The following is a 12044-nucleotide window of genomic DNA, read 5'->3' on the forward strand; positions in this document are numbered from 1 at the left end:
TGCCTTGGTGTCCTAGTGTAGTGACTGACACGTTCTCATCTCACTCTGTCATTCATGTCGTGGGCAAAGTGCACATGGCACAGTGAAGATATTGGCACGTGTTCTATGGAATACACTGAACCTGTTTCTGTCTTTGCATTAAACCTTGGGGCTGCCTAATCTGTTTGGCATAATCATGCTGGGCTTCCCCTTTATCTTGACATTAGCTTTTGTGGTGGCAAGCGTCGCAAGGTGAGAGCTGTGATGAGCCACTGTAGAAGTGCTGTAAAAGTCTAGATAGAAGATGGTGTAGCCACCAAAAATAAATCTTGTATAGTCATGTTACATCTAGGGGATAATAGTGGTGGGTTTGAGATGAGTGCATTGAGTGTAAAAAGAGACGTTCTGGGTGTGGTGGCCGTAGCAATATAAGGTGCCAGCGCGAAATGTGCAAATGAAGGCTGGACTCTTGTCACATGTGGTCTGTATAGCGTTGCCCATTTCTTTTTGCCTGGTGCAGGAGCCGATCCCCGTTTGTGACACTACTGCGAAAGCTAGTCATGGTGCTGGAATCAATAGAGAAGCTGCCCGTGTATCTGTATGACACGCCCGGTTCTGGCTACGGCCTCCAGGTGAGGACTGTGAGTCTGAACACACTGGCATTCAAACTTTGGCTGCCATTGCCATAAACTTGGGCTGTATCATTTTCTTGTTGCTTGCAGAAACGTAAACTTCTTATGGATCTTTTTTCTCATCATTATACACCGTATAAACCTGTGTAAGGGTCGCACTTTTTAAAAAAGTTCGGTGTGAATTTTGAAGGTGCGGCTATACACAAATTTGAAAGAAAAAAAAAAGAAAGTATAGCTATTTTTTTCTCGGTTATCTATTCCAAAGCGGGAGGTTCGTCCCATACACGGGTGCAGCCTTTACACTAAATTATACGGTAGGCAGCTCATTTTTAAAGGCACTGTATTGTTTTATATGCCTTGAGGACTTTTCTAGTGTGCTTCACACACTGGCTCAGTAATAACAAGTGGATTTAGTCTAAAAAATGCTCGGTTTCTGGTTCAGTATGCAAACAGCAGTTCTTTATTCTGTTTTTATTTGGAATGGGCAGCAGGGCTAATCTTTACGTGATTTGTTTGTTTGGTCTGAGATTGAAGGATCATGTTCCAGAATTCCAGCTTCACGACCTTTGCTTCGACCGCTTTAGGTGCTGACGCGGAGGCTTCGGTTCCGTCTGGAGCGTGCACCAGCCGAGACATCGCTGATCGACCGCACGGGACGGGGCTTGAAAATGGAACCCCTTACTACTGTCGGCCAACTCGAGAAATACCTGGTCAAAATGGTGAGTGGTGCAGAATCTTTCAATTTGGCTGCGGTATTGTCGCTGGGAGCATCGTCGCTACTGTGCTATGGCTACAGACAGGTAGTAGTGGTGAATAAAGTGCTTATGTAGTTGCGCTGCTGTTTTAGTCTGCCCAAATGTTGCTGCATCAGGCAGGCTGCTAAGGCTTGTCCTATGACAGTGCTTTCTTGTGTCAATAGAGTTGGGGGGAAAATGACTCATTCGTGCTGTAGCCATTTTTTATTCTGTTGTACCATTTATCTTTGTTACGCTTCGAGGTGCAAAATGTTTATGCAGAGAATTTTGTGGTTTTGGTTTGAAAATAATTGGGTGATGACTTGGGCGTGAACCGTCAATGGGTGGGCCTGTCAGGTTAGTTGAAATACAGTGACGAACCAGAGAGAGAAAGGGCAGACAAAAAAAGAGCACGCACACTCTCTCTCAGACAGACATAACACTATAACTGACGTTACTGGGAACAAGTGCATGCATTTGAGCTAGCATAAAAAACTGGGACGATAAAAAGGCAGGGAAGGTAACCAACTCTGGCACAAATTTAGTAACACAGCCCTGACAGGAACGCTATTTCCTTGTATGATGAACAGATAGAAAGAAGGCAAGCTTACTCATGTCCCATTAATTTTTGTTTTTTGTGGTCATCTCAGCCTCTCTAACTTGAAATAGTCGTTGATTGTCTGGCTAGACCGCAGCGATGACCTTCAGCAGCAACTGTGGTCACATTTTCTTCCATGTTTGTATTGAACCAGGTGGCGAAGCAGTGGTATGACTACGACCGCTCCACTTTCAACTTTGTCAAGCGCCTCAAGGAACCCGGAGCGCGCTTTGTGTTCAGCCACGTGCGGGACTTTGATGAGAATGGTCTCATCTACTGGATTGGAACCAATGGAAGGTGAGTAACACTGTGCATGGCATGGCTGTCATCTAGCATAATTCTGTGGTGTGACTGGCATATTGGCCCAGCTTTAGAACATTATGTGTGCGGAAGACTGGAGTGGAAGACTGGAATGCACTAGCATGTGTGTGGTGTGCGCATGCATTTCTGCCTCCCGTTTTGAAGTTACGCAGACCTGTCTGGTGTGAAGGGTGCTGTTAAAGAGGGAATGGGTGGGATGACATTCCTGCCTCTTCTTCCTGTGTGCAGGACTTCGTCGGAGTGGGTGAACCCTGCCCAGGTGGGTCTGGTGGTGGTCTCCTCGTCGGAGGGTCGCAACCTGCCCTATGGCCATCTGGAGGACATCCTCAGCCGGGACACCTCGGCCCTCAACTGCCACACCAATGATGACAAGTAGGGTCCCTCCCTGTGATTGCTGGCTTGCGGTAGAAAGGATTGGGAAGAGCCCCTATGTCGCCAAGCCATTGACACACACATTCCTATGTGCAAGCTACAGCATGCAGAGGCAGTGTGCTATTAAGAAGAGCACTCAGAAGTTGCTGAAATAATTAACGATTTGACGAATGGTACTTTCCCAAAGTTCAGGATAGTAAGCTGTGGAAATGGCTAGGTCAGAAGTATGATGAAAACAATGAAACAGGATAACTGGAACTCCTCACGTGCATTGTGAAGGCAAAACATTGTTGCCTGTTTAGGAATTACATATGCCAGAAAATGTCTCATACATGTCTCTGTCAGGCCTTCAGACAGATTTCTAACCGTGCTGCATCTTGCAAGTCCTTATGTGTGGTAGACAGACATGCAGTGCTTATTGGGAGGCATCAAATGACAGAACTATCCTCCCAACTACTACGGTTGGCAGTCTTGTACTGTCATTTATTTGTTCCCCCTCCACCCCCACACATATTCGGTGTTGTAGGCTAGTTTGAGGCAGTTTTGCCAAGCTTTGTGGATGTGCAAACGTTTTCGTTGGAACTAGTCATCACTGACTGACTTGTGGCAGTGTGCTGAAGCTGTGCTTTTCTCTCTCTCTCTGCAGACGTGCCTGGTTCTCGATAGACCTGGGTGTCTGGATCATCCCCAACTGTTACACCCTCAGGCATGCCAGGGGCTATGGCAGGCAAGTGCGCTTTTCTCATTCAGTCTGCTTTGCAGTAATTGCTGTGAGAACTCCTTTGCAGAAGCCTCCCTTGAGACCACTTTGGTGAATACTGTGAAACATCTTTTAGAGCCACCTTAGTATTGCTCTGTGCGCTTCTGTTGGAGACGCTTCGACATTCTCTGTGCGACATCGGGATGCCTTCGAGACTTCTTCTGGGTGATCATCGTGCGCAAACTTGCCTGCATTCAGTGTAACTGCTACGATAGCATGACAGCCGTGATGTGTTGTGCTGCGTTCACATGACAGTGTGGCCGAGGGCTGTGCTACAAACCCAGCACGGAAGTTTTAGCATGGGCGGTCATGTCTGCAAATGGCTTGGTTGAGTAACCTGGGGCCGAATTGCGTAAAGAAGAAATCGCAAACCTGTCAAAAAGTGGTCCATTAGCCCTGCTGCTATTGGTCGGCGTGCTCTGATGGACATGTCGACTAATAGGAGCGGGGCTTTGTGACAGTTATGGGACTGTTTTGAAATTGTGACCGTTCTGTAACTCGGCCCCCGATTTCCAGTGACTGTCGTTTTACGGTGGGGTTGAGTCTTCAATCATTGCTGACTCCAAGCTTCTTCGAAAATCATATTTGCAGTTAATGATAAGGGCTTTCTCTATTTAGCGTGAGGTTCTGGAAAAAAAAAAAAGCTGAAGTACTGCAGTCTTCAGTTGCTTCCAGGCCATGCCATTTTGTGGCAATGTAGAAGAAAAAAAAAATATTTTGAAATGGTGCTCTGTAGTGCTAACCACCATGCCCCAGAGTTAAACCCCAACTGGCTGCTTCTGCAGTGCACTTGTTCTGACCCACTGATGTGTGCTGGAAGCTGGCTGCCAGGCATGACGTTGACCTCAGTTTCCCCTGCACTTCTCTTGGGTGCAGGTCGGCACTGCGCAACTGGCTGTTCCAGGTGTCCAAGGACGGCTCAACGTGGACCACCCTGTGGAGCCACACAGACGACTGCTCGCTCAACGAGCCCGGCTCAACAGCCTCGTGGGCCCTGCCTGGCACAGCCGAAGAGAGCCAAGGCTGGCGCCACGTGCGAATCCAGCAGACAGGCAAGAACGCCTCGGGACAGACTCACTACTTGTCTCTGTCGGGATTTGAGATCTATGGCACCGTGACGGGTATCTGCGACGACCTGGGCCGGGCTGCTAAGGAGGCTGAGGCCAACGTGCGTCGGCAGCGCCGACAGATCAAGCAGATGCTCAAGCTGATGGGCAGCGGGGCCCGGGTGGTGCGCGGCCCTGACTGGAAGTGGCGCGACCAGGACGGCAACCCTGCCGGCGAGGGCACTGTCACTGGCGAGCTTCACAACGGTACGGCAGGGAGCAGTTTACCTCTTCTTTGGCACACCTTGCTTCCTCTTTGTGAATCAGTGCCGCATTCGTTTAGCGAGATTAACTTGAATTTTCCATCTTACTTGTGTGGCCAGTATCACTGAAATCAAAGATGGGAATTTCGTTGCATGGAAAAAGGCGTGATAAGTTAATGCGCTAATGTGTCTGTCAGATAAATAGATGAAGACATCGTTGCATTACAAAAACAAAGTTGAAGGGACAAAGTTGAAGGGGTCATGCATAGCAAAGTTGAGAACACTTTCTTGGGGTGAAGTGTATACAAGTGGTTAACTCAGATGTCAACGCAGTGGTGCTTTTTGGCTCATTGCTTTTTTGTGCATTAGGGTTAAAATTCTTGACCATGTACATGATTGCATGAGCACCTGATGTGTCCTTTAGCACCAAAGTGTTTTTCAATGGAGCGGTTACCTTGTATATCCCTAGGAAGATAAAGACAGATGATGGAATGCAGCACTGATGAGCAGCAGCATGGCAGTGTGGTCTGCCCATGAGTCATGTCGTCCGGGCATGCCTGCATGTGTCTGGAGTTAAAGCTCATGGAATATAATGCTGCCGGCTGGATTGTCTGGAGACTGCGCCGTTTTGGTGGCATCTCCATGACGATTGCCGTCATGCTGGTCACCTCTGAGAGTTGGTGCTTGCTGCTTATGCTAAGTGCCTTAGTTTGGTGGCCCACACTTTCGTTCTCATGGATGTCCCTCTCGCTGTATGTGGTCCTGGAGCACTAATTGTTTGCAGAGTTAGTTCTGTAAGAAGGAAAACCTATGTTATGCACTTGGAATGTTATGCATGGAGCATGCGTGGAACGTTACAACAGTACAACAAAGCCTGTCCGTTCTTGAGGCTTATGTAGTTGAGTTCTATAGCTAGGATCTAAGCATTGAGCATGTTCAATCTTCCGTCGATTAGTCAGTTTTCCAGCTTGAAAGATTCTATAGTTTCCTGTAGGCTCTCACAATCGGCTGGAAAGTTAACGGCAAGAAAGCTTCAGCTATAGCGCTTGTTGTGAACCTCATCTGGATTAATTTGTTATGCTTTGGTAATTATTGTTTTCTTGTGAACAGCTACAATGTAAATAAAATGTTTCATTAAAATTAAACAGCTATCTGTACCGATATTTGAAATCGTTCAGAAATATTTGGTTGACTCGCAGCCACTTTTTATTATTCGGTTTTCTGCCAAACGTGTTGTATTTGAACACCCCTTATTAAAATTTGTTTGCTTTCATTGAAAAATGACAGCTTTTATCCTTGGAGTTGAAAAGGGCACCAGTAGTAGCAGGGTTAAAGAGCAGTTGTGTACTGTGAACATGCAGGCTGGATCGATGTCACCTGGGATCATGGAGGCTCCAACTCGTACCGCATGGGTGCCGAGGGCAAGTACGACCTGCGGCTGGCCCCTGGCTACGACCCAGAGACTGCCGCAGCCTCGCGGGCATCTTCGGCTTCGGGCAGGCCAGCCAAGACTGTTACCACAGACAGTGCGGCTGCCCGCGGGAGCCTGCCCGCCGCAGGGTGCTGTCTTACCAGCCGCAAGAGTTCGTCCGCGTCAAGTCTGGTGCCGGACTCGTCTGCGGCTCCCCAGCCGATGGAGCAGCAGACAGCTGTGTCTGCCGAGAACCTTACCACTGTCAAGGTGCGTTGCAGTGGTATCCAGTTCAAAGAGTGAATTCGCCCGATTCTGAACCGAGCAATCACTGCAAATGCTTTATGAAGCGATTTCTTGAAGGAGATGATGTGATGTGAGAGCAGACGTGGATAATTTTGGGGATCTCAAGTGCTTAGTAAAAGAAAGGGGAAAAAAAATTTGCAGATGATTGCAGTTGTCGGTACTGCGAAATCTGAGCCCACTCTTCAGCCTTGGCAGCTACTACCCTACCTCCCATTCCTCCGCTCTTGCTGTGGCAGGTGGTGTTTCGCTCTGCTACTACTGCCAACTCGCCACTTGTCACACGCCGCCTGTGTGGTTGCGACTATGACGCGGAATGCAGAAACTGATGCCTAAGAGCTGCAATCTAAAAATAACAGACGTTAGCTCCATAAAAGATGCTGGATTTCACCTAATGAAGTGCATGATTTGGGTCATCATAGCCTGAGGTAATGAACTGTGCCTTGTGCTAGGAGCACTCCACACGTGTTATTCTACTCGAGTAGATTTTATTTATTTTAATCCCCTCGTTTATTTTGCTCAGCTGTTTTCTGTCACAAGCAGCTTTGTTTTGCAGTCAAGTATGGAAATCGAAAAAAATATGCTAGCTTGTTTTTCATAAGCACGTTTTTAGCGAGTGACGTGCTGCAGCTTGAAGCTAGACTTGCCTGTTTCATTGTGCAGGCGGCCGCAGAAGCCATGGCCGAAAACATGTTGATCCGAGCACGTGCCGAAGCCGCACTGGCTACGACAGGCTCCGAGCAAGACCTTCCTGAACTGCCTCTTGTACCGGCCACCGCGAGCCAGCCAAGAGTGCTCCAGGCACCACTGAACAGCCTGTCACCAACTATGGAAGACCCAGAGACAGAAGACTCAACCACTCAACCACCTGCATCAACTGCCGCTGTAACATCGACTGCGACATCAACTGGCCACGGGTACGTGTCTACTTGGAGTGCCAAAAGTTGGCGCTGTGTTGCCTGTGGGTGCTGTGTTGCCTGTGGGTGCTGTGTTGCCTGCGGGCGCTGTGTTGCCTGCGGGCGCTGTCTGTATTGCCTGCGGCCGTTGTCTGTGTTGCCTGTGGATGCCGTGTTGCCCGAGGGCCAGTGCGGCCTGCGGGCTAGTGCTTCAGTATCAAGATGGTCATGCAGTGAAGACTTGCACTGCAGGGAAGCAGAAGCACACTCACTGTAAAAAAAAAGTGCCAGGTGGGCAGTGTGCCTGGTGCCGAGTACTGACTGCTCAGGCTTTCTTTTTTTTTTTTGCCACTGAAAACTGAATGCTGATATCCCTAGTGTCCAAAGTTGAGTTTGGTAGCCATTCTCTGGTGGAAATAGTTCCCTTATTTTTTTTTTTTGTATGGAAGCTGAGGTCTCTCAATAGGCATATAGCATTCTATTCCCAACTGGCCCCAAAATTAGCTCTCTAATAAAATACAGTGGAAGCTTCATTCGTACGATGATGTGAACTTTACAATGCATTAGCACGGGCCCTGCTAACCCACATAGACGGAATGCATTGAAAGTCTAATTATAGGGTGCAAACTTTCACATGCCTCTCCTTGTACGACTACCAGCTGGAGCTGTCTGAAAGCAAAGAGGCTGGTGGAACATTTTGTTGAAACATGTCACCTAGGATGTTTTGAAATAGTCGTTTGGGCATGAAGAGCACATGACTGCCTGCAATAGGTTTTCATGATGACATGTGACTTACTAGTGTAGGTTCGAGGCTGTTCTTGCCAGGCCTGTTCTTCACACACTGCACTGATGAAGGTGACTGAAATTGTGTGTTCATTTGGATGTGAAGTCATTGTGTTAGCCGTAATTGGTGACAAGATTAGGCCTCTTGTGATATGCAGTGGCTAGTTCCAAAGCATCTTGTGCTCCAGCTTCAGTGTGGAGTATGTTGGGTGCCTTGAGGCCAGCACCCTTGCATCGAGCACATTAGGCCTAGGACCTAACCATGCTACGAGTTTGCTGTCACCCGGCATGTTGGCAGTGGCATATCGTGGGAGGAAGCACCCCAGGCATGGGTGCACCGTGGTCCCACTTTTTTCTTTATGGTGCGAATGCCAAGTATAGGCAGTGCTGTGCTGGTGGCTTAGTGAGGGCTGTTCTAGGCGGAGTCTGAACAGCACGGAACACCGCCAGCATGCTCGTGCCCTATGTTACAGCTTTAAAAATTCGGAGCAACCATATTTTTGACTCGTCTAACTCATCGATTTCGCGCAATGATGGGAGTGCATGCGTCGTACCTGTTGGGACGCCAAAAAGCCTGTCATCATAATGTCGGGGCAAATTTTCGCAGGGTGGAAACAAGCATCTAACACATGGGGAAAGCACTATGCCTTTTAACACTGAGAGTAGAGGGCATGTTCTTTATGTGACGGCATCCATTGTGAGATTTTTTCAATTGACTATTTCACGTCTCGTGAAAATTGCACAAATGGGGTTCCACTATATAGAATCCAACCAGCCTGTGCTTTAGAGAAGGCACTTGATCTACTTTCTCTGATATGGAAATCTGCGTGCATTTCTGGCATAGCCTGTGCATAGCTAAACATAATAAAGCCATGGTACTTCCCAGCTGGAACGCAAATTATTAGGTGGCAGCATTATCTTTGCCATGATAGGATGATGTTAAGCTGCTGAGATTGTTGGGGAAGGGAGCTAAAATTAAGTCATGCTTGAAAGGGGAAGCTCAACTGTTCCCGATTCTTCTTTGGACCAGCCTGAAGACATCGGGCAGCCGCCACCGGGACCACACGCGTGGTGCCGCTCCATCAGCTGGAGGTGCTGGTGGAGGGTCGGAGGCCAGCCGTACAGGCTCCTCCTCCAACAGCATGAGTGTCTCTGTACCCAACCTGTCCCTGACACTGGGCCACACGAACGAGTCCGTGGCCGGCCTGCTCGAGACTTTCGCAGCAGTGCGGCGCGCAGGCAGCAGCAGCAACGCGGGTGGGGGCGGTGCTTCCTCTGCGACAAACGCAGCGGGATCCCTGCTGCCACCCGCAGTTGGTGCCGCAGTGGCCGGCGGCGGATCACTCTTTTCGCGTGGCTCCAACAACGTGAGCTCGCTCGTTCGCCTGGCGCTCTCCTCGAACTTTCCAGGTGAGTGGCAACGGGTTTGGATGGTGGTGAGGAAATGTGGCCTGCCTTGTATGCCTCTGTCTCGTGTATGGGACCAGTAAAATGTTTTCATAGAGTGGAGTAGGGCCTGCCTGCTGTTAATTACAGCTAGTAGAGATTGTATGCGGGCCATTTTTTGGTGTAAATGCAGTCGAGGTAGTATGCCTGCAAAATCCCTCGTGCCATCCAGGGTAATTACTGTAGTGATTTAACTGTGACCGGAGTTTGAGTGCACAAAATGACGAGACCTGACCCAAAAAATTTCGGTAGTTAGTGTGATGATGACTATGAATTTTTTATGGCGCAAGGGCATCTGCGGCCAAAGAGCGCCGTGGCACAAGGTATTTCTATTTTCTTTTACTCAAGGTGGAGTCAGAGACCCATTTCCCAAGCATTTCACCCTGAATAAGCCAAGCAACAGGCCAGGGGAAGCTGGTACCCATTGTATCACTTGTGGGTACGCGGCAGTACTGGGGATCGAACCCCGCACCTCGTGCATGCGAGGCGGATGCTCAAACCACTAGGCCACCACTGGGGTTGGTAGTTAATGTGGTGATGCACATGCAGGAGTTATGGGCATTGGTGGTTCTAGCTGACGCTGATTACCGGTTTAACAAGTATTGAGCTGTGCTAACACTATCGATACATGAGGCAGTGCAGCTTCGTTGCGGCGGTCTTCAGACTCCCTTGTGTACAGAGCGTTTGGCATAACTGAGAAATGGTTCTGTCCAGTACATTTTTTGGCTAAGCTGTGCTGTATTTCTGGGGCACACAGAGCCCCAATGTTGTCAGTCTTGGGGATTCCTAGCTTGCCACCCCATGGGTCAAGTCATCCAGGTTCCTTCTTGTGGGTCTCTGGAGTTACGCTCGTGGAAGATAAAGGCATTGGCTGGGTTGTGTCAAGGTGACACCGTTCTGGTGGTGCCTTGCTGCTGACCGCCAATGCATTGGTTGCTCTGAGAGTTGGTACTTGATGCATCTCATGTGCAGTGCCTTAGTAGAGCAACCGACAAGTCATTCCATGTTGCCAGGTGTGCTCTGGTTTGTATGGGATGCTGCCAGCAGGATTTTCTCGACCCATGTTCTTGTATGGTGACAACTGCTTGTTATGGCAGCCAGCTGTCATCTGGACAATTAAATGCGATGACCACTGGCCGAATTTTTCGCTCTTGTCATTGTTGTTTGAACTTGGCTGTAGCGGCCGCACAATGATAAAGGAGAGTTGAAAAAGGCACCCGTGCGCTCTGTGAGATCGGTGCCCATTGAAGGATTTCCTGGTTTATCAATCTGGAGGCCTCCACTATGACGTCCCTCAGAGCCAATGGTCAACATTGGGACCACCTGCCACTGTATTGGTTTTTCTGAAAGAATGCCAAAGATGCACTGCCCACCCGCATCTACTTTGCATCCACTGCTTTGCGCCATCTAGTGTACGCAGCAATGCGTCATGTCTGCACTATTTTCGCTGCAGAGGTGCTTGCTGACCTGCTGGGCGACATAGCTGTGGGCAACGAGGCGTCCTCTCAGCTGGGCAACCACCTCCCAGCTGGTGAGTACCACTGGTCTGTGTGCTCTTAGGTGGCACCATACAAAGCACTTGCTTTGATGCCAGCAGTGATGTTGTCTCTAGGAAACTTTTAAAAGAAAAATTGCTATTTTTCATCTGTTTTCTTAAGAAGCAGTGTTACTGATGTTTATTCAAAGGCCTGATTTCACTTGCAGCACACCCCACTGCTTGTTTGTAACTTTTTCTTTGCTGTTCTTTTGCTTCAGTGCAGTGCATTTATTCAAAGAATAGGCATGGTTAGGCTGTGTTGCCGACGATTGCGCTTTTTGGTAATGCGATCTTTGAGCACAACAGTTGCGATTTTGAACCAGAGGTGACTGCAGACGGAACATGTGATGCTGAACAGAGGCGGACATAAACTTGGACTTCGGTGGCGCGCACAGCGATCTGCCGCTGCTCAACTCATAGCCGACCTGTCCTCGGGGGAATCCTCACTTGAAACATTTGCAATTGGCATTGCAGCTTCAGTTACATGAGTGTCACGAGCAAGGATGTCAACTAAGGCTAATGTTATTCGTTAGAAATGACATTAAATTTGCCACCTGACGGGGGGGCCATTGCAGTTGTTTGGAATTCAGTGGGTTCTGTAGTGCAATCTCTCTTCTCCTCCAGATTCCTTAAATTTCTAGAGATGAATCGTCAGTAGCACACGTAGCTGCGCAACTAACAAGCCATGTTACACACTATTGGCTCTTGCGCTACACAATTTAACACAGAGCGTCACGCATCACAGTTAGTAAAAACAGTTGCAAACAGGAGGAGGACGATTCCGCACCTGCTAATTAAAACGGTGCGGCAGGATGCCACAGGCAACGGGCGGCACAGCTGCCTTTCAACATAATTTCGATAAGGAGTTCATTCAGACAGATTGAGGATTAGCTGCCGCAGCTCGCATCAAGCTGAGCCCCCCCCCTGATTTTTTGAGAGGGCTCAAACCATCTCGAACCCATA

The 12044-nt window shown here is 48.7% G+C and overlaps 1 protein-coding gene across 2 annotated transcripts in view; it reads left to right on the top strand.

The window, feature by feature from the left end:
- The window catches only part of Ufd4 (ubiquitin fusion-degradation 4-like), a 171800-nt gene that overhangs the window by 133100 nt on the left and 26656 nt on the right, over window positions 1–12044 (top strand). Inside the window, exons 17-26 of one of the 2 annotated variants that reach the window (XM_077665513.1) lie at window positions 500–620; window positions 1196–1330; window positions 2098–2240; window positions 2493–2636; window positions 3283–3363; window positions 4273–4709; window positions 6067–6386; window positions 7083–7336; window positions 9129–9508; window positions 10998–11075. In XM_077665513.1, the coding sequence (XP_077521639.1) occupies window positions 500–620; window positions 1196–1330; window positions 2098–2240; window positions 2493–2636; window positions 3283–3363; window positions 4273–4709; window positions 6067–6386; window positions 7083–7336; window positions 9129–9508; window positions 10998–11075 (2093 nt within the window). The remainder of the gene's footprint in view (window positions 1–499; window positions 621–1195; window positions 1331–2097; window positions 2241–2492; window positions 2637–3282; window positions 3364–4272; window positions 4710–6066; window positions 6387–7082; window positions 7337–9128; window positions 9509–10997; window positions 11076–12044) is intronic. The other variant, XM_077665515.1, reaches the window with a different exon arrangement.

This window comes from Amblyomma americanum, chromosome 5, assembly GCF_052857255.1.
Source record: "Amblyomma americanum isolate KBUSLIRL-KWMA chromosome 5, ASM5285725v1, whole genome shotgun sequence".
Taxonomy (NCBI): Eukaryota; Metazoa; Arthropoda; class Arachnida; order Ixodida; family Ixodidae; genus Amblyomma; species Amblyomma americanum.